Source organism: Parambassis ranga, chromosome 17, assembly GCF_900634625.1.
Source record: "Parambassis ranga chromosome 17, fParRan2.1, whole genome shotgun sequence".
Lineage (NCBI taxonomy): Eukaryota > Metazoa > Chordata > Actinopteri > Ambassidae > Parambassis > Parambassis ranga.
Genome location: NC_041037.1, coordinates 13,913,255 through 13,940,932, shown reverse-complemented (window position 1 = coordinate 13,940,932; position 27,678 = coordinate 13,913,255). Strand labels below are relative to the sequence as shown.

General features: G+C 41.2%; 1 protein-coding gene across 5 annotated transcripts; it reads right to left on the bottom strand.

The window, feature by feature from the left end:
* Positions 1–776: 776 nt before the first annotated feature.
* Positions 777–26,501, bottom strand: pik3r2 (phosphoinositide-3-kinase, regulatory subunit 2 (beta)). 5 transcript variants are annotated; one of them, XM_028428545.1, is made up of 16 exons: positions 26,254–26,501; positions 19,433–20,302; positions 13,005–13,097; positions 11,655–11,729; positions 11,118–11,267; positions 10,276–10,486; positions 10,031–10,116; positions 9,835–9,937; positions 9,634–9,732; positions 9,345–9,525; positions 9,133–9,252; positions 8,897–9,039; positions 8,564–8,740; positions 8,386–8,457; positions 8,106–8,276; positions 777–7,741 (listed from the first exon to the last, which is right to left on the bottom strand). In XM_028428545.1, the coding sequence occupies exons 2-16, from the start codon at positions 19,749–19,751 to the stop codon at positions 7,534–7,536; spliced, it is 2,208 nt and encodes a 735-aa protein (XP_028284346.1). In that variant the 5' UTR covers positions 19,752–20,302; positions 26,254–26,501; the 3' UTR covers positions 777–7,533. The 5 variants fall into 5 exon arrangements, with proteins under 5 accessions (XP_028284346.1, XP_028284347.1, XP_028284348.1 ...); XM_028428546.1 differs by having other exon boundaries at positions 26,328–26,501; XM_028428547.1 differs by lacking the exon at positions 26,254–26,501 and adding an exon at positions 21,911–21,996.
* Positions 26,502–27,678: the final 1,177 nt, after the last annotated feature.

Here is a 27,678-nt window from a genome sequence, read left to right as displayed (position 1 = left end):
ATTTTTTTTAGTAGTTTGTAACCATGGATACACAAGACACAAGAAAAAAAGTTAACAGTAGGAACACCTAGATTCTCCAGCTCCAAAGAAAAGCACATGAAAGAGGTCTGCCTCCATGAGTCCATGCTCTGATTTCCTGGAATCAAAAGGAGAACTGCTGGTGGAAAATAAAGTGAAATCTGAAGTCTGTCTATGTTCCTTGTTTGAAACCTAACCTGTTTGCACAGTTTTAATAGTTCCTATATTAGTGATTTATGAATGTTGTGGTATGCTATCATATGTGGACACCTGTTGTTAAAACACAATTTCCTCTAGTGAGACAGCGTGAATTAGACAGTATAAAATGAAGCATGGTGCAATACAAAACAATGATAAGTAATGAATGTCATCATGTATATACACTGATCAAATAACATAAAGGGAGCAGTAAAATAACACATCCTAGATCTCAATGAGTGAAAGTTTCCAGTTGAAAATCTTCATTCATTACATAGTGGAATATTTTGTAACTGCCTCATTTCCACCTGTTGTCTGTTCCATTTGCACAACAGCAGCTGAAACTGATTCACAATCAGTGTTGATCCTAACTGGACAGGCTGATTTCACAGAAGTGTGACTGATTTGGAGTCACTGTGTTCTTTATGTGTTCCCTTTATTGTGTACAGTGTTTAAAAAGCAGGACGTGAGTGGTAAATTGTGACACAGATATTTTTATTTATGATGTTTTCACTTTGTTTGTTTTCAACTTAATAAAAATAACCATACAGACAGTAACGTGTGTTTTATATATCTTTTATTGTCTTTTAAAATCATTGCATCAGCCTAAAGAATGAACCGTACAGATGTAAGAGTACCTGTCTGAGGACAAACACAACTCAAAAGCAAGCTGTACATGACAGAAAGAAAGAAGTGTCACATCTGAGTTAAGACAGACCAACATGACAGAGGATAACACAAGAAGAAGAAGAAGAACCATCTTTCCGTGCATCAAGGTCGGGCACACCACAACCAGTAGGCGTCTGCTGGCTGAAACAACAGTGCTCCCTCTGCATTCAATTGCACTTTGGTGTAGAGTAGCTTTATATGACTGCCCCATTTATTTTCATTTTCCATTTTCAAAAAACAAAACAAACAAAAACAGAGAAAGTCCACATCATCATCATCATTATTATTATTATATTATTATTATTATTATTATTAAGTATAATTATTAGCTGTGCATCTCCTGCTGCTGCCAGTGATACACAGAGCAACTAAAGTTGGGCAACACTGCAGAGTAAAATAATGTAAAAAATGTGGAGACGTTCTCTGTGATGCTGCCCGGCCAGCTGCAAAATGCCACACAGCCAGATTACTCTCCTACAAATATAAACTACTGTACACCAGTGGAAAAACACTACAACATTCAGATCAGATTCATCAAACCAGCTTTTCCAGTCCAGACAGAGAAGTGATGACGTGAGAAGACTGTACACAGGCGGAAAAAAAAAAAACAAAGAAGGGAAATGAAAGTGCAGCTGTTATCGTATTTTACATGGAAGTCACACACAAGCTGAGAGTATACTCATACTGGCTAAATTTTGGTCTTAAAATGAGTTAAACCAACCAAGAAAAGCATCTGCTTCAGCTTCTTATTTGAATATCATCTGCTGTGTAGTGCAAAATCAAGAATGGGATGCCTCCTGATTGTTATTCCTGAAATTCCACCTGTGTTTATGTACTCAAGTATGTTCACTAAGTGGGTTTCACCCCTTCCCCACTCCCCCAAATTCTTTGAACTGAGTCCTGACCGCAGGTACACCAGGCAGAGTCATAGTGGAGTCTACCATACTGTGCATAATATAGTAATAAACAGCAAAAACCATTCAACAGGGTCTCACGTTAGGATTCAGCACACACAAGGCTCAGTGTAAGATGTGAGTAGTCAGCAGGTAAAAAAAAAAAAAAAACAAAAAAAAAAAACTTGTGAAAACCTTATGAACTATACTGTTGAATTTTGAAATGAGGGAGCACTGTTCTCACAAGTCAAATTAAAAAACATAAAGGAGAAACAAACAAACAGGAAAACAAGCAGTAATAAACATTTTCAAGTTTAAAATGACAGGAAATAAAGAAATATAAAAATCAATCCATCACAGCCACTTTGAGGGACAGACAGATTGATTCTCAAAACACATATTTTACTATTTGGTTAATTACATATTGTAAACATTTGTATTTGTTTTTTTTTCTGTATGGAGGAAAAAAAATTCAAGCTAGCTTATTTTTTCTTTATAGGCTCTGTAAGGTTATCATTAACAGATATAAACAAACAAACAAAAATATAACCAAACACTTGGACAGACAAAATCTATGAGCTTTTTTAAAAAGCCAAATTAAAAAAAAAAATACTCGGGCACCATAAAAGATCACTTCCTAATGCCATCATTGTGCCATGCATGAGGATAAAGGAGTGATCACGAACCGTTAATTGTGTACCTTCTGTAAGGTTTGACTGCCTGTGAATCAAAATTCAGGCAGAAAAAAACCCCTTTCACTGACCGCAGAGATCCTCTAAAGTGGTAAGATGGTTTACTCTGTCACAGCATCAGCGTCCCAACTATGGCGAATCGCTGTGGCACCATCAAGTGTATCTTTTGTGGTGCGACTTTTAACACTGCCTCTACTCACAAAAACAAAAACAGATTCTCTAATATTTCATAAATGCAAAGCAGCCAAGACTGCATTTAACATATAGACTCAGCTCTGTAAATATTAACACATGTACATGAGCTCACTCCATCCTCCAAGCGCACCTGACACATCATGCCAAATACATTTTATGTGTATGTCAATCAACTGTAACCACAAAGTTGTGTGTTGGCGGTCATGGTGAAGCTCGCTGCAGCGGATTAGTAATAATTACTTGTGTTTCAATAACTGCTCGAACGTTAAAAAAAAAAAAAAAAGCAGCCATGGAGCAAAGTCCTAAAAGATCACGTCAAAGCCTCCTTCTGATTTGTTTCAAGCACAGTCCAAATCAGAACAAAATCATCCAAAAATATAGATATCTATCTAAGTATATATTTGAAAATATTTATTCTCTAGTACGTCTTTAATTCTTCAAACCTTAACAGACACCAAATATTTCTTTGTAGTCAGTGAAAAATGTGCTTTGTGTGTGAGGCCATTTCAAGAAATACCTTTTACAGTGTACCAAAAGAATGATGAAAAAATATTTAATTCCTTGAATGAATCGCATATAGAAAAAAATGCTTTCAAGATGCATATCTAAAGAGATGAGGATGAAAGTCAATGAAGGTTTCATCTTCTGCCCTCTTCGTGCCTGCCTCACTGTGCGACCAGGTCTCACTGCTTCCAGCTTCTGAAACGTGTGAAAAACGCGGCGTGTATGGCAGATGAAAGCGTACACTGCAAAAACGGTTCCACCTGAACATGTGAAGCAGGAAGCTGTTGTATTTTTGTTCTGCACTGGCCTGATTTCCCAATGAATGTTTGATGTTTAACTTTCACAAATTCCCCCTGTTTACTCCATGTGGTAACTAGACATGCATCAGGTTTCACTTTCATGTGCTGTGCTCAAGGGCTTTTAAACCACGTCACCACCAAGTATGATGGAGATTTCACAGTCGCCCTGGATAAATCGATTGTATTTTTGTGGGCCAACCCTGAAGTAGAGAATCCGTTGGTTTTTGGTTTGTTGCAAAATATTAGTTCACAAAAACACAACATACTAGAGTGGTATTTAATAATGTATTTTGTTATAATATGAAAATATTTTGGGCTTCTATTAACCCTAAACATGCTGTGACCAAAACTTTGGGACCTATCCTATCCTAAGTTTCATTGTGTAGCAGTGATGACTGTATTGCTAGGTGAGGTTGCTAGGTGACAGGAGAGCACGTCACTCAGCTCTTGATGCAAATATGAGGGCTCGGTGCGACCTGTGCAGTGCTATGTTTCTCTTGCCATCCAACTAAAAACCCATCAACTTTGGGACGACTGTGAGGGAGTGCACAGCAGTTTTAAACACCTGAGTTGACTCCAACACTGTGTGTGTAGACACCACTAGGAGTAGAAGAAGGAAAGTCTTTTTGTAATTTGGTGGAATACTCCTACTCATCATGTTCAGTTGGACAGTTCTGCTGTGTGGACAATAATTGCATAATGAGCAAGCAGCTCTCCTAAAAGTTGATACAGTCCACAAAAAAAGACTATAATGAAACACTGCAATCAGTCAAAAGCAACAGACTTACAAGACTACAAACAAGAGCATATACTGTACACTGTATATCATAAAGAAAACGTCATTCACTCTGAATATACTGTATGCAAAACTAAAAACACTACTGTCACCACTGTCTGCTGATTTATGGTTGTTGGGCGACACACTGTGTTGAGTGTGTGGAACAGGGGAAAAAAAAGTGCAGTCACAAAGGTGTTGGTCCAAAAGACTGGATAATGGATGTGTCAGCAGTGGTGGATGACTCAACCAGCCTGTTTTCAAAGGGATTAATGTAAATACAAAATACACTGAGAAATGCTGCATGCAAAAAAACTGAGAGCTTATCAAATGAGCTTTGAACAACTGGGCTGGGCCACGGATGTATACTCTTCACATTTCTATCTTATCTGAGTTTTAGTAATGAAAAAACAAAAACAAACGGATACACCAAAGAAAGCGAGCCTGGGTGCACAATGAGACAGAGCACCAAGCTACTGTACAGCCCCCACCATGAGAAAGAAGGAATATGTAACAACTAGAAATGTAACACAGAGGCACAGCTAAAATCTGTCACTCTTGTCTATAACATGCTCAGATTTGCTCTAACACACGCACACAGACGCACAAACGCACACACAACCACTGTGCTCATTTGCCAGCTGATAAACGGGGCACAACATGTGGTGGTGGTGGTGGTGGCACCATCTTGTGGAGTGACACTCCAATAAAAAATGAGGAGATGCAACAAGCTTATCGCAACGATGACTGAAGGCACTTCTAATCTGTCTGACTCATGTTATTTTTAAAATAGCCCTCTAATCAGAAGCACCGTCCACACCTCCAGTTTAATTCTTGGGATCTTCTGCTTTCCAAGAACTGTGCAAAGTACAGTACAACTGATTCGTCCTGAAAGGAGTCAAAATTTAAATTTTCCGGTCAAGTTAGGTTTCATTTAGAAGAAGATGGGACTGGTCTGTTTGGAAAAAATGTTGCTACCTGACTTTGTCTTTATGACCAGAGGAGCAGGTGATTATCTCATTTCCATCGCTCAACAAAAAAGAGGCAGAAATAAAAAGAACTCCTTTAACAACAACAGTTTCTAAAATGCTCACTATGATTTTTGAGTGTTCCTTCTACAAAAATAGGTTCTCTCCTTTTGGCATTCTCACTCAACTACATGTAAGAAATCTAAGAGATCACTTGTGTTTGTTCATATCAGGAAATCAACTACGTGAAGTCTAAAAGCAGCATCACAGGCCTCTTTTCATCACATCAATTTCATCAACCACACAATAACGACTGAATAAACCCTGCATCTACACAACTGTGCTTTGAAAGTGGCATTGAATAGAGGTGGTACAATCTTTACCTCGAGTCATATGAACGCAGAGAACTGAAACCAGGAGGAAATCACTGCCACAGCACAGGACCGGTCACACAAACTTATTATACACACACACACACAACTGTGTTGTGCATAATAAAACCACAAACTATACTGTATATGCACAACAAAAAGCACATTGATCAACCAACTAGTCCAAGAAAGAAACAAACCCCAAATGAAGGCCCTCATGCATACTGTATTGATAATCTCTCTGACCACAGAGGCCATGCTAAAAATGGCTAAAAGGCTCTTTGAATCCGTCTTGCTACATGAACAGTCATCCTTCATTTGGCTCACATTAGGTGGACACTTTGCATCCTTAAACAGAATCTAAGAGCAAATACCAAATATTCTGGAAACAAACGAGTCACATGCACTGCCTGCATGTGTCTGAAATATACTGTACACGAGTTATATTACTGCTTTCTTTCTTTTTTTTCCACTGTACATCAAGTCAAGCTTGTGATGAACAGTCAAACGTGAGGGATAAAGAAGTACCGTGAGAAAAAAATCTGCATAAAAAGACGATGATAAACCTCTGCTAGGACACTGTACCACGAAAAAAACAGTCTAATCTAACTAGAGATAAAGCAAATACAGTACGCAAGATACAATAATCACATAGGTTGATGCTCTGTAAGTGTCTTAAGCATAATAGAAAGAAGACACAGAAGAGGAACAGTGCCTTAAGTCGATGGCTACAGGTGCTACAGTATTAAAGAGGATGGAAAAAGAAGGAAGAAACAGAGAGATGCAGGAGTCGTTCTTCAATTTACAATTAGAAGGAAACCTGCATCATGTCAAACTGCATTTTCAGTACCTCTCCATCTATTGTGATTCAAAAGCAACTCTACTTTTACAATATACTGAATATGTACCATGCATTTATATCCTGTTGAACAGCTGTGTACGCTGTATGTTGTACCTCGTCAGTTCAAAAGAGACCCGATGAGAGAGAAAGCAATGAGTCAAAGCGGTTGGAAATAATGATCATTACATAAAAAATATACGTATGTGTATATATTTTTTAAAGCTGTAGCTTTGCTGTTTATTCCCTCCTTCTCGTTCTTCTTTCAACCTCAACGTGCCCCTTTTTTTCTAGTGACACAGGCGTGTGGTCATTCAAAGCTATTACTATGGCACTTAAGCAAGCTTTAAATCAAATCCATCTTAAAACAAAAACAACACCCCTAGAACATCAAGCTTTCAATCCCCATTCAGAATCCAGTGACTACACCCCTCCTCCCACCCAGTCCATGGTTTCGCAGCCGCCCTTAGGTGTGAAGTGAGCAGCCTGTTTTAGCCAAGCCATGTCCTTTCAGTGGATGACGGCTCAGGCTTTTGTCTATGGAGAGTTTGCAGGCAGTCTGGGGATGACAGATTGGGCCTTTGTCTACGAACGTTTATCTTGTGTTCAAGGCAGAAAAAAAAGTGCCTCCTGTAAAGTTTCTCGTCATCTCACCATCTGGTCTCCACAATGTTGGGAAAAAAATCTATATACTGTGTGTGCTTATTTTGACTTCCTTTAATAACACATTTTTTCTCTCTGTATCAAATGATTTTTTTGTTTTTTTCCTCACACTTATTTTCATAACTGACACTGTACAGTCATGGCTGGCTAGAGCAACTCTCACTGCATCAGCCAGGCTAACTGTACAGTGCTTCGTTATCAGTAGTAGTGTGCTTATTATGAAGCCATGCTGTTAGCGAGGAGTGCTCTTTGCCTGACTGGGGTCAGTGTGGGAAATTAGCACCAGCCTCCAGCCAAAAAAACACACAATTTAAAAAAGGATCCACACTGAGAGTCTTGTTTTCCTGCCACTTGAACAACCACTGTTCATAAGTAGTTTTTTTTCCCCATAATGCATATACTTGAAGGTTTCTCCACCCTGGTCGGTGACCTACACTGCTGGTGGATAATTCATCTGGGGTGCTGGTTCTGGTTCTGAGAGCGGGCCAGGACTGGGTAGGCTAGATTTACATTCAGCTGGTCGTTGTGTTGGACCAAGGAGACATTTTTGTAGTGGAGCACCAGGTCTTTGAGGGACGAGTACAGGTTGTAGGGCTCGGCAAATCCGTAACCCGTGGCTGTCTTGTAGATGACGCAATGCTTGGTGTCACCCTCCACACTGAAAACAAGGACAGACATCCTGTTTATAAAGGATCCTCAAAGCAAAATGTTACTACTTATTGTTTAGGTAATGTATCAAAGATGACTGATACGTTTGTGACCTGAGCTTTAGTTACATTCACTAGCACTTCAACTGGAGTATTAGTCAGGGACTATGTTGAAAAATTATATTTTAACCATAAACCAAGCCTTATAACCATCAACATACATTATAAAACAGTTAGCACTACAGAGAGAAGTGTTTTTCCTTATGTCAAGTCTGTAGAATAGGAAAGCTAACTAAAAGAGTAATAAATTAATTGACTGACCATGAATAAATGGCCATTGCAAAGTGGAAAAGACTGCTGTGACTCTTAACTTACACCACAGAACAAGCGTAGGAGCCCTTCTGTGACTGGCTCTCGCGGATGAGAAAGGTTCCGTCACATTTGCCTCTCAGCATTTCCTCGGCCTGGGTGCGTTTGATATCACCCACATACCAGGTGCACTCATCATGGTGGGGTGAACCCTCATCCTCCTCCAGCGAGTAGGAGCTAAGGGCACAGAAATACATGCAGCAAACTCTCAAGCACAGCCTCTGCATAGTGTTACTGAGTATATTGTAGCACAGGTTGCACTGGTCAATTTATCTCAAGCACTTACTCATCTGCATCGTTCTTTATGCCCAGCCACTCATTGATCTTCTTCTGTCTTGTTCCCTTCTGCGTCAACCATCTAAAGACCAGAACACAACAGATTTAATGCCGACATACAACTACTTTGTAACACTGTAAATGTAATTATCTGCATGAGCACTGTTTTTGTGTTATTTAACACATACATTAAGTACTGGTCTCTGATCTTGCGGAGCTGCATCAGATCCGGTTTGAGGCTGTTCATCCTCTTGTCAATCTCTCTGTTATCAGACACCTGCTGTCTGAGGTCCTGCTCCAGCTTACGCTTGCTGTCATGGATCTCCTTTACACGAGACTTCAAACGCTCTGAGTTGCTCTGGATCCTAATTTAAGAGAATTACAAACAGGTGTTTTGAAATGATAAAAGACTGTTTAAATGCATTCATGTATTGGACCTGCATGCTTCAGATTTAGGTTTTCTTGCTTTTTCAGCCAAATCAAATGAGGGTTGTTGAGAATTTGATGCACATAAAGCATACTTTTGAATCTCCTTTTCGTTGCCCTCACGCTGGAACCGCTCCAAAGACTCTCTGCTGTACCGCTCCTGAGTCTCACACTGCTCTTCAAAGATTTTGATGGTCTCATTGAAGGCCTCAATGGCTGTGCGCTTCATCTGCAGCTCCTGACAAGAAGAAGGAGAAAAACACACATTACTTACTTTGAAGTACATCCCCTGTTTGTGTGTGTGTGTGTTATTTATCTGTTTATGTCATACCTGGGATGTGCGAGTGTATTCCTCGTACAGAGAGTCGTACTCGCGGCTCTTTTCCTGGTACTGCTCGTGATAGACCTTCAGTTGTTCTCCCACCTCTTCTATGCTGTTTTCCTTCACCAGCTGAACCACACAAAAAGCAAATGTAAGCAATGTAGCAGCAAAGTGAAGAAGGATTATGACCATGCAAACAATCACTCTGCAGCATCACCGACCTGCTGGTATTTGGAGATGGGGTAGAGAAGTTTGGTGTCCAGCTTGGCATTGTACTGGGCCAGAGACTCGTGGCGATAGTGATTGATGAGCTCCACTACAGACAGGAAGGTCAGAGGCTCTGAGAAGCCGTATCGCCCGTCTCGATGATAAATCTTTATAAGCTTGTTGTTTCCTCCTTTCCTGCAGGGGGCGACAGCAGCCATGTCAGCATGACAGAAAACATACTATATCAGAATACACATTTTAGCACTGCAGATGTTCAACAATTGACCAGGAGTGTTACTGCACCTGAGGGTCAGAGTGTACTCTCCCTCCAGTTTGCTTGAGGCATCTCGCACCAGAAAGGTACCGTCTGGAGTGTCTCGCAGTTTCTCATTCACCTCCTCTCTGAAGTGTGACAAGTTTTGAGTCAGAACAAATACCTTTTTAACCTAATGCTTCATATAAAAGTACCATGATGATCTTAAACAGATCTGACTTATACTTTACCTGGAAATTTCACCCCAATACCACTCAGCGTCGTTCAGCAGGCTGTTTATGTCCGTTATGGCTGATGGAGTCATTTTTGACTTGGCTGGCTTTGCTGGGAGAACTGGAAATACACACACACACAAAGCATGAGGATATGATACATGTGAAATCTAGAGGGAGAGGATGAGAACCGCCTTTAAAAATGTAAACTAACTTGGAGGAGTGAGGTCTTGGTCCATAGATCTCTCAATTAGCAGCCTCTCTACCACCAATGCAGGGAAGTCCTCATCTGATGATGACCTGCCAATCAATCAGTCAGCAGTGTTAGTGGAAAAATAGCTAATAAAGTCTAGAAGCACATTTCTGTATTTGCTCACAGCAAAAAATATAAAAACTTCACCACCACAATATTGTAACACACAATGCATCTGTTTGGTGTAAAAGGCAGAAAAAACTTACCAGGGAGTGGAGGGCCCTGTCTGCATCAGCAGTGGGCCAAAGATCTTTCCCAGCGTGTGTGTGTCCAGGCCATTGCTGGATTGTGCCTGGGTGACTTTGGCCAGGTGTGTGAGGAGGTACTGCAAGGTGAGACGGTGATGGAGAGGGACGACGGTGGAGTTCTCAAGGACCAGGCTCACCTCTCTGTCATGGCTGCCAGCTACTGCTCCATCTGGAGGAGTGATTAATAAAAAGCACCTACATATAAAACTGGACAATGATGCGTCAACTGGAAGCATTTCTATTGTGTGACTTGAATGTGAAGATCTTTTTATCTATAAGTAAATTACACTGACTGCACAGAGTCAACACATGTTTCTGAAAATAGGCCTTATATGTAACTGAAATAACGGTGTCCTCCGGGTGGAGGAGGAGAATCAGCTGAAGCATTTCTAACATGCCTCTCCTGACACTTGACTTTATTCACTCAGCACCAACATAAGGCTGAACTCAATCAGCAGCATACAAGTCCATGTTCCATCCTTTTCTTTTGCTTAATTACAGTCACTGAAGCATTCAATGATGCCTCTTCAAACAAGTGTTAGCAGCGCATGGCTCATTTTAGGAAAATAGCATTGCCATTTTCTCCATGCTGTGGAAAATCTCCATACAAAATATGAGAACCTGCAGAGACTTGAATCTCTAAAGGCGCACAATTCAGGACAAGCATCCTGTAGTCAGTTTCACTGTTTTTGCAGTGGGAGCAATGGCCTTAAAATGCTTTCAATCCAACATTAAACTGCATGTTTGCATGGTTGTCTCCAGTTCAATACTTTATGACCTCAGCATAGCATGTGACTTACCTGCTGACTGCTGGAGGAGCTGCTGCTGGATGACGGCAGTCTGTAGATGAGGGTAGACACAGGCAGGGATGACGGGTGATGGGAGGTCTCTCAGGTACTGCAGGACATTCTCAGACAAGTACCCTATGTCCCTCTGTCCCATTTCACTCTCTGAACACAAAGACAAACACATTTAGGTGCCAAACTCTATCAATCAAAACATAATAGTAATTACTATTATGTAACTGTGGACTTTATTATGGCATACGCTTAGAGGATCAAAACAGCAGTAAAATATCTGATGGACAAAGTGATTGTACATCCACTCTGAGAAACATTCTCTGTGATAACTTGCAGTCTAACTGTGTACTACTACTGCTGCTCATAAGAAGTACAGCACAGAAAAACGCCACTGAGCCAGAGCATGGCTGAATGCGGACTGAGAACAATCAAAGTGTATCCACTGAACTGTCTGTAATCTGTGGAGTATGTGATATGAACACAAATTCAGATTATTGCAAGAAATAATGCAAAAACACTCCATTTTATTTCACTTACCGGTGCTTAGGCTGTACACTGGGCTGTCTGAACCAGAGGAGCTCGCTGTTCTATACAAAGTTGGACAGTCCAGACCTTCAAAAGAAAGAAAGACATGTTTGGTCAAGGTTCACAGAGAGCTGAGAATTTAAAACTCTAAAATTAAGCTCTGCATCATCTTTTAGGCAGACTGTTCTGGCAGTGTAGATGCCAATGTAATTATGAAAAGGAAAGACACTGCAGTCTAAACTATCAAAAAAAGATTTCATACATCTTATGAAGATGTCTGAGGAAAAATTAAAAACATTGCTCATCACAAAATCCTTTTAGAAATACTGAGTCTAGACAGTTTGCATCTAGGCAGCAATTCCTAGAGACAAGGCCGTCTCTCAGGTGGTTGTGAAAACCACACCATGCAGTCAGAGTGTGTATGCATTCAACACCAAGAGAGAATTCAATATTACTGCAACATTATATCACGTACATTCAGAGACAGACCTTCTGTCGCCCTTCGTGTAGACATCAATATTTAAATATTTACACACATAAAGAGAATTCATGACTGTTATATTAGAAGCCAGGGTGCTGTATAGGAATTATAACACAAATAGGGAGAACATCTGCAAGTAGCACGAAGTGTCAATCAAAAAACAGCTGGAGCCAAGTTTTTATTTTGGCTTCACTGATAGTTTTCAGAGGACGTGGACAGGAAGCAATGTGAGAGGTTGACATACTGCCTTTAGTTCATAGGGCTCTGCTCTACCAGGCTAACCACCAAGGCACCCTATTCAGTGTGTACTTATTAAACTGATTAAGTGTAATTATACTCTGTGATCCTATACTATAGTTAACAGACCCAGGGTTCAAATAATGTGTAAAACTTATCACTTATCAACCGAAACATGTTCTCCTGTTGTTCCCCATCGGTGCCTTTCTTTGTAGTATTTTTATATTAAAAAAATAAGAAGCTATTGAGCTCTAAATTGAGATGTCACTTTTTGTATTGTACCTTTTGTGGATGAAAGGAGTTTGTGAATGAGAGAAACTAAAAAAGAAAAAAGGCAAAACTGTGAATGGAGTCCCACTGAGATCTATTTGTTAATAACTCGGTGTGAATCAGACCCACTGTGAGGCAGTGAGACTTAAACCACACCAGACTTCACAACAGAAAATCTATATCAGGACCAGAATGAACTGAGAAGGTGCTACATCTGTGCATATCTGCACCATTGTGCAAAGGCTGGCATTAGAGCCCGGAGGTCAACGGTTTGGTGGGAGACAGTCGCATGTAGACGCAAAGACAGCGAGGCAGACAGAGGGTCAGCGAGACAGACGACAGACGAATATGCTGGCTGGTTGACATTGGTATACCTCTCTTCTCTATGGCTTGGATCAGGCTGATGAGGACTGGGGGAGCCGTCTCTGGTGGTGTGAACTGCTCGCTCAGGTCCGCCACAGAAACAGCTGAAACAACAGCACAAATCTCAGTTACACTGCTGCCCTGACAAGCCCACTGTTAACTAGGAGCAGTTGTAGAGCGTATACAATGCTGAAAGCCTGTACAAAAATCTGAGAGGAACACAACATAACCTGAGTTTACTGTCCGCTTCAAGTATCTATTTCACAACTGCGCCCATTTTGCAGCAGCATGGGGGAATCACATTCTTGAAAAATCAACTGCTAAAATGTCACTGTGGTAGCTCGTCATTGTTAGGTCTGGATGATGAGAAATAAAACCAGAACAATTAATGTACAAAAGAAAGAAAGAACGTTTTATTCAGAGTGAACAAAAAGGATGGCAAAAAAAAAAACTTTATCTACTTTACAACTCCCTGTAGACTAAATCAAACATCTTTTCAGTTGGAGAGAAAAGGAGAAAGCTAGAGGGGAAAAAAAGAGAGATCTCATTTCCCTCCCTCCCTCCCTCGTCTTTTTTCCCTTTTCTTTTCTCCCCTCTCGCTTTCTCTCCTCCCCTCCACTTCGTCCTGCTCGGTGTTTCGCCTTAGCTCTTTGCGTGAGTGGAGCACAATAAAGGATTTAATCAAAACTCCTGAACAAGCAAAAGCCCTGTGGCAGTGTGCCAGGCCCGGCCCGGCCAGGACAGGCAGTGCCTCCTACTCGGCCCCCAGAACAGGGCCGTGAGCTCGGTTTGTGTGTGTGTGTTGGGTGAGGGGTAACACTGGGAGTAGAGAGGGCCTGGTCTGGCCGGGGTTTGGCAGTAGGCTCCTGTTCCTGGCACGGCTCGGCTAAACCGCTGCTGATTATTAATTTGGGGAGTTCAGACAAGAAACTACGCGTCAGCACATTCCAGCCCTCTCTCGCCCTCTCTCCCTCCTGTTCCCAGCTTCTCTGAATGTCTCTCAGCCTTACTCTCTCTCTCTTTCCCTCTAGCATCCTTGATCTCAGTGGACCTCTCTTTCTTGTGCCCCCTTTAGGCCTCTTTTATTTAAGTTTTATTTGATTTCTTTCCCTTTTTTCCTCTTCGTGCCTCTCTCTCTGTCTGTGTTCATGTATACCAGTAAACGTTAAAACTTTGCCTTGTGTGTGTCTCCAGTTTTAAAGCAGGCATAAAGGCAGAACTGTGCTTCCTCTTTATACATGTTGGCCATTTTGGTTAGCAGGCCTGTCTCTGCCTGATCTATTTTACTGCAGTACAGATTTAAACACAAAATACTTCACGATTCACTGACTTCCAGAACAAATAAGTATAGTCTGATCTGGCGCCAATGTTGGCAGAACAACATAGTTTATCAGTGCTTTACAAAAAAAAAAAAAGGGTTCCATGCCGGTTTGCCAATCTGCCACCATTAAGCTTTAAATGGGAAGGAAAACTGCTCCTGGACAGACTGTGCTCAAGATTAAATCTGTTAAACTGATGTAAGAAGCTGCGATGGTGGCAGCACAAGGAGATGAAACATAACCTGGTTTGAGTAATAGGTCCGTATTTAACACGATTTAAGAACTGTAGAAAGTCATCGGATTGACAAATAATGATAATATAAACCAACAGTATAATATCCTATTCAGGTTACAGACTAATCCACAAATGTGAGCCTAAAGTTCAGATGAAGCAGCTACTTATTTCTGCCCCACCCCCCTGGGAAAAAACCTTGCCTGCTGATTGGTCAGTTACAGTGGTCTGAGCAGGCTCCGCCCACCGTTTAATGTCAGCTCAGTGTTTTTGAATCCCGTTAAAACTGTGAACAGCCAGGTTACTGATGGAAATAATAGTCTAGGTTAGGATATTATTATTATTAGCTTAAAGTCATTAGGACTTAGCAACAAACTCAAAACACAAGCGGAGAGCAACCTAAAGAGAATAATATACATCCATCACTGGTGTCGAATCATTACTGCCGTTTATTTTTTTTGTCTGAAGTTTGATATCAGCAAAGTATTTATCCAAAACAAACACTCCTGAAGGTTATTCCATCCAGGATCTCCACCATAATGTTAACAAAAGAAGTAACTACAGTCTTATTGTGTGCCTATCCTCCAAATTCACTTCAATATTTACTGCCACATTAAAAAAACAATCCGCTTGATCAACAATAGGAGAATAAAATTTGGCAAACATTTTGAACCCTGTCAGTGACTCCACGAATGTGTTTCTTATGTGCAGTGGTGACAAGGCCAGTTGTTGTCTGGCTCACGGATGGTGTGTAACAGTGTGTATGTTGCTGGTCAGGTTTCACTGCTACATGTCTTCACTGCATCCCAGCTATGCAGACTAGCAATACATCACGACATGGGCACACCATCCATTCCTCTGTCACAACATACTTCAAAGCTACACGTCTGGTTTTACAAGACACACAAAATATTAATGCAGAAATGTGCTAAACCCTGTAAGAACAGGATCATCAAACATTCCACGCAACGTGGCCAAAGGTTTTTTAGGTCAATGATCAAATAAAGGTTAAACAAGCACAGCACTATCACTAAGAGAGGTCAGCCTTCCTGCGTGAAAAAAAACCTGAAAACTAAAATGCCAATATGACTTATGTACAAAGAGGTTCATACATTTTCTATTCTATGCAAAAAAATATCTCTAATACCTCTTTGTTTATTCTTATGGTAATGTCTTGTGCATGTAGATGTCACGACACCGTTAAAAACACAAGCGATGTGCATTTTGTGCATAATTTCCCCCCATTTTTTAAAAAAATATTTCAATGGGAAATTACAATTTCAAGTTCCAGCAGAATAGGGGGTGTTATTGCCCAGAAGCTTTTTGAAATCGTCAGTGCAACATAAAAAGCAGCAAACACTTCTGTAAAATCCTTCAGTAGAAAGAGTGACACTGAATCCATCCCCACACTTCCCACAGTTACAGCTCTGTTTCTGGTTCCCTACAATCATTAATTTTTCAGTTACACAATTTCCCCACCTAAATAAATTCCCATTTTCTGCTCTGGCAACAAACAAAGCACCAGAAAATACAACTTTCTATAGCACAGCAAACTGTAACATTCTAAAATTTACTCAACTGCAGCAGAATAATCCAACAGTCAGCAGAGAAACCAAATACAGCTGGTTCCTCTATCTGCAGTTGGATAGTGTGGCCTTGGCTTACACTGCAGCCCTTATCTCCCTCCCTTTCCAGCCTCTCCATAACTTTCCCATTCTCTTTCTCTACTGTCTCAGCCCCCTCCCACCCCTCTCCACGGGTTCTTTGAAAGTGTTTTCCTAGTAAGGCGCAGGGAGAGTGAGTGGAGGCCTCTCCTTTCTGAGAACTGGCTTCGCTAACATGGTTTATAGCTGCCCAGAGACAGTATCAGACGTGTATGTGAATAAGGGAGAGAGGCTGCAGAAAAGGGAGGGTAGAAGGGAGAGAGAAGGGGGTGGGTGTGCTGGGGGGGTGAGAGAAGGAGGACGAAGGGAGGAGTTTGCAAAAATGCCAAGCTATGGTTCACTTCAGCAGGCAGTTAAAGTGAGGCCAGAGAGAGGAGAGGGAGAAAGGAGGGAAAAACTATCTCTGCCCTTCCACACTTATTTCTTCTGCAAGTTCAGAAATGTTTAGCATCTGGTTGAAGACACTGGTTTTTACTTAAAGTAAACTTTTATCTCCCACTCTGTGCATCATTGAAGCTACATGCACCACAAAGCCAGACGGAAAATATCATAATGCAACAATTTTAACTGCAATCACTTTTCACATTTTAGTTTACACACTCGTAAAATACACACGAGTGCTACACAGGACACTTACTGACGCAAATCAGCCCCGCTTGTTCTTTATTGGTATAAAACATTCACACTGAACATGATGCCATCTGCTTACCCCAAATCCTTCCTTTGCTATGCCACTTTGGAAAGAAGAAAAGCTGAGAAATGTGCATCATTTACCCAATGATCTGTGTTTTGCATATTTGTTTTTTTTAGGGGGGGGGTTACATGTACTCAGGTCAGACTGTACTCAACATTCTGCAGCAACATGATTTTTAAATGCAAATGAGAAATCTTGATTCCCTGTTAACTGGAGCAAAAAAAAAGATCTCTGACCAGACGAAGTATAACATAATAAGATGCAAGTCTGAACATGCAAAAAGATAAGAACTGTAAAGTAAAACAAGAGAAAGAGCATTGAAAAAGAAAACGGGCCAGGAAGGGTTTGTCAAAAAAGGATGAACATTATGATGGACGTTTACACGGAAAATGGAGCAGAAAAGAGGGTTTTAATCTTTGCTTTTGACTTTACATACTGCATACTTTTATTTTAAATTTAAACATTTAAAATCTGTATTTCAGTGCATTTTTAAAAGAGAATAAAAAAAAAATCATGTGTCTTGCAACATTATATATGTCTTTCTTTCATAAAGCTCCTCCAAAGCTTAAAGTCGTAAAGTCGTCTTACATATTCTTAAAAATCTTTATAATTAGTAGTAATTCAAAGTTTTTAAAGTACAACCTGTAACTTGGTCAGGCCTCCTAACCACCAGGCCGTGGTCATCTTGCCAAATGTTACAATCTCTGTGAACAGTTAATGGGCCACGGTAACAAAGCTCCATTCACAACAACCAGGGCTTCTGTTCCTTGAGGAAAATGAAGATCATATTTGTAAAGTCTGGACATGACTATTTCTAATCTACAATGCACATTTGGTGCCAAGCCAGGGTGTCCCTGCATTTAGCCACTGCCCTGCCTCCCTCTCGCCACCACCTCCCCTCTCTCAGGGTTTCACTTGATTCTTCTGCCCGTCTCTCCAAATCAAAGACACAAATGCCTGCTGCCCAACTGGTTTGTCTCACTGTCACTCACACCAAACAAGGATACCGTTATCCCCCTCACCTGCAGGAGAAAGATCTGTGCTTATTCACCACCACATCTCCTTCACTCTCACATTTTCATATTATTATTTGCATTGAAAATAACAACATTATTCTACTACTCTAATAGATTTTTTTCCAAAAATACTAAAAAATAAAATCAAGCTAATGAATTTGAATGAGGCCAAGCACACTCTATTGTATGCAATGAATTGCCAACTGGATAAACTAGAGGTAATTCAGAGTTCACAGCCTACGTGCTCAGAGTGGTACTAAGCCAATCTGTCATAAAAGAGCAAAAGGGAATGACAGACAATGAGGCTTTTGACAGGAGAAGAATGTATGGTTTCATGTGGAGAATGATATAAAAACTTTTATTTATCTATTTTGGCTCCAAGTGCCTTTTTTCTCTGGCATGCAGTACAAGGAAGCAATAAGTTAACCTGCTACAGCCCAAAGCAAGGGAGTGCAAATGAGGAGAAAATTATGGAAATCTTGGGAGTGAGGAGGAACCTTGGTCACAAATCAAAGTTTTACTTGAAGCTGAGCTTGCTAAGGTAGACCAATGCACGCCAAGTGTATGTTTGAGTTGGACGCTGGTGCAGCGGAAAAGCAGATTCTGAACATTATGAAAAAATATTAGTTTTCTTATTGGGAGTGAAGAGGAGTATGACAGAACAGAGCACTTCTTGATTAAAAAGAATGACACCAAATTCCTTTAACTATTGAAAAGTCTTTCATTTGCACAAAACACCAGCATTAAATAATGTCTAACTTCTAAAAACTGTAACTGGGTGTGATCCAGTAAAAAACAGTGTTTGTGTGATTGATACAAGGGTTGATTTACATGTCATAAGACAGGAGAGGCAGGTATTTGTGCGCAGATAAGCCGAGATGCAGTTTGGATGCGGCGGACACATGTTAATGTGATGGGGGCCACACAGACAGAATCAATGGCAGACCTGTAGAGTCTGGGAGAGTCCGGTAAGTAGCTGGATTAATCTTTTATTATTCAGCACAGAGTTTGCTTCGCTGTGCTTCCAAAGACGTAAGGCGTATGATGTGTTTTTAAGTAAGGGTCAATTGGAGGTCACAACCAAATCGCAAGGCAGTGACAACAGCCGAGCACAGATATATGCGTGTGTGTATTTTTGCTGATCATGTGCTCATCACCATAAAACCAGAGCTGTAATGCTAGAACAAACAAAATGATGCAGAACGCTTACTACCAAAGTAAAATTGATACTAAGATCAGACTTAACATGTTATGAAAAGTACTGGCCCTGCAATAAAATCACACACATTAAATAATCATAACAGTAATAAAAAAAAAAAAAAACACAAATGAACTAAATAAACCCTTTATCAAATTAACCTCAAACTTTATTTATACTATTGCAACTCAATGCTTACTTAATGTTTAACTTTATTGCACCTATAAACTGTCTGTATAATAAAAATAATCTGTAAGATGCGACTGACCGTAGTGGTAACATTCTGCTGAAAACAGACACAATAACAGGCTCTTACCTTGAGATGGCTCTGGGTGGGGAGCAGCAGGGAGAGGTCGCTGGGACCTAGGCTGAGTTGACGGTAGCGTCATTTTGATGGGACCCACATATTCGACGTACGTCCCTGGGAAGTCGCCTCTCTGCTTGGTACGTTCGTTGTACCCGAGGAGCCAGCCCAGGCGTTCGGGGTGCTCTATGCAGCCCTCCTGATAGTTCTCCATAGACAAGAGAGAGGCTTTGCTGACTGTCAAGAGGTCTCCAGGTTGGAGATCCAAGTCCTCCTCCTGGTCCTTCGTAAATGAATAGAGGGCACGGTACTGAAAACCTTCCGCCGCCATTTTGTCACAGAGATATAAAATTAAAATGGCCACCGAATAGAGGATTAGATGGTGCGGCCCCGTTCCCACAGTAGCAACAGGGTTTGACTATACAGAAAACCTCCTCCGAAACCAAAATGGCTGTTGAGTCACTACAGTCCGGTGCTGGTACTGTTGCTCAGTGGGTCGGGGGGATGAGGGGAGAAGGGTCAGTCACCCGAAGCTTAGAAGCATTTTTAACAGTTGATAATGTCGTGTTGTACTGCTTGTGTGTCTGCGGTGGCAGCGTTTTCAGACCTGACCGGTGTTGGTGGTCTGGTGCACTTTCCTCAGCTTGATTCCCCGGTTGAGCCAGATGATGGAACAGAGGGAGAGCGTTGGCAACATGCTCTTTCAAGCAGCAAAAAACGCCTGGCCGGTTGCCACTGGAGGAGCCTGGTAAAAGATTTTTCCAGTCTAGGGCCCTACGTCGTTGGCTCTCCACGGTCAAATTAAGTGGTATGATTGGAGGACGAGTGGTAGAGTGGGAAGGTCTTTAATCCTCTCTGGTTCCCTCAGATCTCCCACATGACCTAAGCGACACACACACACAAAAAGAAAACGCAAAACATAAGAATCAATAGAAAGTAAGTGTTAAAAAATAAAAATCATTTGTCATTAACGGTCGATTCCATTCGATAAAGAGCTGCAAATAAAGCAGCACACATCTATGTGAAACGAAGCTTAAAGCGCTGCATGAAAATGGCGAACTGCGACAGCTCCATGCATTTGTGCAGTCTTCGGTTAGGACAGAGAAATCGGATGATGCTGCTGCGTCATAACCAACAGCAGACTGGGTCCCTGGACAGGAGCCTCCATTCCCTCCACTCTACATTCACACACTCACAGCCTGAACCGACGCATCACAGTTTCCACAGGAACAAGAAGTTTCACTGTGAAATAAACGTCTCTTCAACTTCCACAACATAATTTTACAATCAACACAACTCAAAGAAAGAATGAGCATGCAAAACAAACTTCAGCTGGGCTGCAGGGCAACCAACATTTTCTGAAACATGCAGAATCCTTTGCAACAGTTCCCTCTCCATAAAAAGAGAAAAGAGGCAGCTCTGTGCTGCCTCACAAATATTTTCGACTTCGTTCTGTGAAAATAGCTTAATCATACCATACCATGTCTATTCCAGATGAGCAGACAGGCTATTATAAACCACCAGGTAGAGACAAATAAAATCACACTCTTTTTAGTGAGTCATATTATCATATCTGTGTATGTAAAAAAGGTCAATCCATGGATGTGTAATGAATATTCTTCGAAAAGGATACCTGCAAGGCCCAAAAAATGCCAAGAACAAGTGCGCAATTTATAACGTACATAGCTACTGAGCAGTTTAGAAAGAATACGGTTTAAGTATTGAGGTCCTACAAAATAATAACCGACCCTATCAGACACCCAGACATACTAAAAAAAATCTACACTTCTGGGGTTAAAAGCAAGATTATGATATCCACATCAAAATATGGAACAGTCATCTCTCTTTTTGGATGTTTCAACGAGCCAAAAATTTGTAAATGCTGCCAAGTTAAATTTTAAAATGGCAACTATGCTCAGATGAGATGGGGAGCGAGGAAGAGAGAGATTATGGTTTCCAGATTAAGTACGACATCTGTGGTCTATGGACCAACCAAGGACAATGGTCCTATTAACTTCTCTGGACAGGATGGAAGGGTGTCAATGAGGAAAAGAAGCAGGTAGAGAGAAAAAAGTGAGAGAGCTTGATTGAAGTTTTCTTTATGTATGCTAGAACGAAGGTATTTGGGGCAATTTCCTAAAATGTGCACATCTACATAACCATAGGCCTGGTCTGCGAGTGGGCCGATGTTGTGCCATCATTTCGTATACGTTTATAAATGGACAATGTTATGAGGGATGCCCTGCAGACGCTTAGATACACTTTAGTTAAAGCATAAAAAAATAAACCTGAACCTTCAGATTGCGTCTTTGAATGCTAAAGTGCATGCTTTTGAACCATAGTCTAGATTATCCTCTCTCCCCCTTCGACATTCCAAAAGCGAACGCACATTCACTCCAAACCTTCGTGAATAAGGACATCATTCTTTAAAAAAAAAAAAAGGTTTACGAGGTATTGTGATAACAGGATGCAGCACAGTGCAGAACTCACCCCACTTTTGGTTCAGAGAGAAGCCGGACAGGCTCAGCCAGACTCTCGGTCCAACATCCTTCGAGTCGAGAAGCAAGAGGTGCCAGGCTAGACACGTGGCACTGGCATACCCAACCACAGCCCGCAATCCTCACACCACCATAACCCACCCCCACCCCACCCCCCCAACCCTAAACTCCTCTCCCTCCTCTCTCCACCTGCTCTTCGTCCCCCCCCCCTCCCCAAAACACACACAGAGTCCTGCCTCCAAGTGACCGCCCCCGCCCCCTCCTCCCCTCCATCGTAAGCCAGCGAAAAAGTCCAGTCGTTCCAGTTGCCATGTTTTTTTTTGTTTACAGACAGAGCTGTGCTGCACTAAAGAGGCAAAAACAAAATGAAAGAGGAACAGATGCAATAACAGAGCGCAGGCAGCACTCTTACTCCGCAGTCCTTCTTCACTATTTAGTTCCAGAGTAGAAAAAGTCGTACGAGGTGACAGAGTCATCTCTGTTAAAAGTCCTGGTCTGATAGTCTTGTAGCAGCTCTCAGTTCACACAACAGCAGCAGCTGGCGAGCTCAGTGTCAGTGGATCCATTCCTTTTTTAAGACTTTGTATTCAGTCTGCGCAGACAGCGACGGGGAGCAGTGAAAAAAACAGAGTGAGAGACGGAGCACTTTGCTATCAGCAGTCCAAACGGCTCAGGGAGACCACAGGAAAATAATTAATGAATAGGCAGCAAGTAACTCACTGTTGCTAGAGAGAGGGAAAGCTAATCCTGCACTCTGATTGGCTGCTGCTCTGCCCATGTGCTCCTCAGTCACCAGAGAAGCCGGGCAAATCAAGGAAACGTTCTAATATTAGAAAATGTATCTAGGCAGTGATCAAACATCCGATCCAAACAACAGCACCTTTTCTAACACGTATGACTGTTTTCATTTATGCCACCTTGATGACTGCAGAAAATATTTGATGACATGATGGTTTAAATCAAATGAAACTATCCCTGGGTAAAGATGTAAAACATTACATAGAAAACCTCAAGGCTGCATGTGATTGGAGAGAACTCCGTGAGTCATTTTGAAGTTGTGCAATGAGGTGAAAGGAGAGATGCTGCTAGAGTTAACAGGGGATAAATGCAGTGATACAAGAAAAAAATATATATTCTAGATTTTATGGGAAAAAAATCAAGATGATTCTCTTAAAGGTGATATAAAAGCATAAATACCTGTTTTTTTTAGGTTACTCTTCAGACACTTTCTCATTTCATTTGTGATGAAGAGTGAGACCCAGTATGAACTCAAAATGGAATTGAGATTGTACTGTGCTGTCTGAAACATCAAATGACTCTTGATGTGTTTAGTCAACCAGAGTAGCTCTGACCTGTTCATTATACATCAGTATGCATAATGTAAAATGTCAAATAAGCTATTCAGAGCATCACTAACATACATACATAAAAACACTGAACATCTACATGTGTTCCTATTATGCAGCAACTAATGTCCAATGTAATGTTTTTAAAAAGCTGATCATCAGAGTCCGAAACAGGTTTGCACAACTTAGGAGGTGAAATAGTTATTAAACTAATTTACCGGTTTGAAAATGGATTCATCATTCACCCTAATATTTTATATCAGGTGTCATGTGCAGTGTTTCTGACTGATATTTTATGTCTGATGTTTAATAGCCAAAACCTTGTGTGCATGATAAGTTTAAAATCTAATAATATACTTTAATATGTACTACTTCATTCGTTATGTCTATTAATCACCCACCTATCAGCTACCACTGCAGCTGAACAAGTCTCTCTGCAGGCCTGAGGGTGGTGAAGGTTTTTTTTTTTTTACTCTACTCAATCATCAGTCATGAGTTTTTTATTTTAATCAATAGTCACATCTTTGTAGGTCAGAGTAGCTGTAGGTGAACTTTATGCAAACTCTGAGGGTTGAAGGGGAAGCATGTCTTGGCAAACTGCATTAAAAAAAGCTGATGAGTTTAAGAGTATCTTCTTAGTTTGTACTGGGCTTCTAAAAGTAAACGAAAAGTGTTGTTTTCAGATAGTTCTACGGGTACTTCAGGGTTAGAATCATGCATAGAATTCAACAGTTTTCTGTCATTAAAGTGTGGACCGTGCCTCTGTACAAAATTCAGACATTTACGTAGACACTCAGGACTGTAATATCTAGGTTTGTGTATGTGTTGGCCCTTCTCGGCCCTGCTGGAGAAGAACTGACTACAAAGCCACCATGCATGCAGCCTGGCCTTGGGCCATCTGTCCACATGGATCTGAAAAATCTGCTGCGCCACAGGCAGGAAGGACAGGCCAACAACTTCGGCGCTTGTGAGGACTTATTTTTCAGCCTAAAATGGGGGGCTTAGCCATTTTATGATTTAAGTTATGTTCACCTGAATTCTATCTGCTGTTAACGGAGCTGAAAAGCACACGTTGCTAAACAGAAACATCTGCTAGAGCGTTTAGCATTGAGACAGCACTGTTGTGAAAAATCAACTATGCCACAAGGCTCCACAGTCAAGAGAAAGGAGATTTAATGCCTTAAGTAAATGCCACCTAAATTCACATGGCTATGCTGCAAAAAAAATGTGATTAATCTGCAAAGTGTGCACCACCTGAACACACCAACAAGACCTCTCTTGTTCATAAAACAGAATAACCATTTACCCCTCAACTGTCAAACACTCACATTAAGCGGCACTCCTCCTAGGCAGGACTTGCCTTTACAAAGCCATCTAAAGGGCATTATAATTAAGCCATACCTGCAATTTTAAGGCTTACTGTGGCCTTGAATAAGGCTTTGGGCAAAGTCAAATCTAACTGCAGTTCCTCAAGTGGCCACTGGAGGTTCGCTCCAAGGATAGTTACTCCCCATCAACGTCCATGTTAAAATGTCCAAATTAACAGCAGCAACCAACACGTTTAGAGCCTGGTACCATTATAGTCTAGTGTAAACTTACAAAAACTAAGACACCACCAACAGGTTAAAAAAACATTCTTTAGGAAACCTATGGGTCATGGTGGAGTTTATTTTCTGTTTAAGAATAATTCAAATGGAAGCTTTGGCAGTGATGCCGGTCATTAAGGAGTGCGCTGCTCTATGACTCTGTATTCCAATAATGAGGAATCAGAAACAGAATTTTAAGATTTTTTCTGTGAACAAACCATTAGTCACATCCAGGTCAGAGGTTCCTGGAAAGTGTACAGAGCAAATCCTTGGCCAGAGTTCTGGTGACAGCATAATAAACCTAATGTCATGAATTAACAGATGTTCAGGTATGAATCACAGCTCAGAGTATGCAGTCTTTGTAGTCTTTAGGAGCTGTCCCTCATTAAAGACATATTCTGCTGCTATTTTGATAAAGTAGCATCATTTTAATTTGACAATCCCAGACCTGGAGGACACATAAGAAAACCACAGGTGTCCTGCAGTCTGCTGGAACCTGAACGTGGCCTTCTTCAGCCCCTCTGGGAGGTGGCACTTTGGCATTTTGAAGGGGGGGGGCGTTCAAATAAAAACAAGCCCTGCCAGTCATTCTGAGCATTTCAAGACATTTAGAAGAAGAATGAGAGCTTTGCCAGAAGTCATGCTTCACTCTGATAAAGCAGTATAATGGAGGATTGACATTTGGTTGCATAATGCTGGATTCAGTAATTACAATCCAGAGAGAGGGGGGTCCTCCACACAGTTGAGTGGCTTGTCTTATTATGCAAGTGGCACAATTTCCATTAAGTCGTTGATGTATGCCAAATCCTCAAACCAGGGATGTGACACACACACACAGGCCTCCACACTGCATGGCCTCCTACAGTCTGCATTCAATGTAAAGGCACCACGCTGTAACACACAATACACACACAGCCACTGCACTACAAAACCATGTGCTGTGTTTAAATACAACTTTTTCCTTCTTAGCACTGACAAATTAGCATTAAGCTAACAGAAACAACAAACGTCACAATTTGACAACTTTAGCAATAAACACATATTTTTGTTTTAAGCATTCATTTTAAGCACACGACCACCTAAGAATTCAAAATACAACTTTAAAGTAGTTTTAAAACATGAAAACTATCTTAACGGGCTCAGTTTGGTACACGTCAACTGTCGACAAGCACCAGACAACATGCTGCAAGAATAAATAAACGCTTCACCGCGGAGTACTGCACAAAAAAATACAAAACAAACACACAAAAAGTCGAGTCTAAACTTTTAAACTAGGACACGAGTCCTCCGCATGGATCTGCGTGCTCGGAGCAGCACACTTGCAGCGCTTCCACCATTTTCCAGTACAGTGGCTGCTGCCGTGCTGCTGTACTGGAAATGTGCAATAACTTGGAAAAACTCACCCGCGGATATTTCTTGACTCTTCTCACTTTTGGCTGCGGAGCTTTAAAAGTAGCGGACAGAGTCTGTGTAGTACCTCATGTGCTGACGATAGCCTGTCGGTGCGCAGTGAAACTTTTAGCAGCCCTTTGCTTCGCTTCTCACTTCGCCGTCCTTCTCTCGCTCTTTCTTTCTTTTCCCGTTCATAACTCCCTGCTCCTGCTCACAGCCATTTTCCAGCTCGGCACGGCGCAGGGAAGGAGAGTGCGTGGGAACCAATATGAAGAGCGCGGAAAGTGACGAAACCGAGCGGAAAAGCCCGAACGATTGGTGCGGGGTCACGGAATGACCTCGGTGTATAATGGAAATCTGAACCTGGCAGTCTTGCTGTATGGCTGACTTCTCCTTCATCTTCGGGTTTCAGCTGTAGCTTGAGTTCTTGTGTTACTCGCAGGAATCTCAGAAATAATATAGAAGTTAAAACTCAAACTCAATCACAAAGACTCATCCACTGTTTAAAAGCAGTACTGAAAATGTTATAGTATTGTCTCCAAGTTATGAGTTAGTGCTTTCATGGTTTAAAGACAACACACACATGTATTTCAATCTGTTATTTTAAATTATTATACATATATTAAATCTGTTTCACATTTATATTAAAGCGAAACCCACCATAAACCCTAATTCTTTATATGGATACTTAAAGTGTGGCAGAGCTTCATTGCATTCAGCATTCATCATGCACCTCAGTGCAGCAACAGGCATAAAGAGTGCTGCTCCTGTCACCTGTCATTCCTAACAAATATCTGGGTGACTGCAAAGCCACGTGGTCTTCCTGCTCTGCACTGCTCAGTGCATGCTGCATAGACTGCAATGGTTATTTCTCCAAATCACACGAATTGTCACAATGTGGATGGTGTTCTTCCTGTTGTTGCTTTTTCTTCCAGTTTTGTTTCAAGGCATGATGGATGTTTGTGGCTCTGCTCAGTGTTAGCCTGTGGTAACTCTTAACTGCTTGTCATATTAACACTTTAGATAATGTACTTTACTGAGCTCTTGAGATGTAGATTCATCAGTGACACTACGATAGGAACTCGAAAAGGGTCACAACAGTGGAAGACATGGATTAGTACCTCCACCAAATGCACACATATTGTACTCAGAACTGTCTTAGCAGTCATGGTTAAACATGTGCACCCATATTAAATTTAGTAGACATACAAAGGTTCAGCTGTATGTAAAACGAGTATCTAATAATTCACATGCAGGATTTTACATGTATAATATACATTCAATTTGCATACATTCTCAAATTTTGTTTTGTTAGTAGTATTTCCAGTACCATTCAACCATAATCTTGCCTATAGGGCACCAAAATGGCTGTGTTAGCATTTATGATCGAAGCCACAAACTCACAGCAGCAAACACACTAGCACTGCCTGATGACA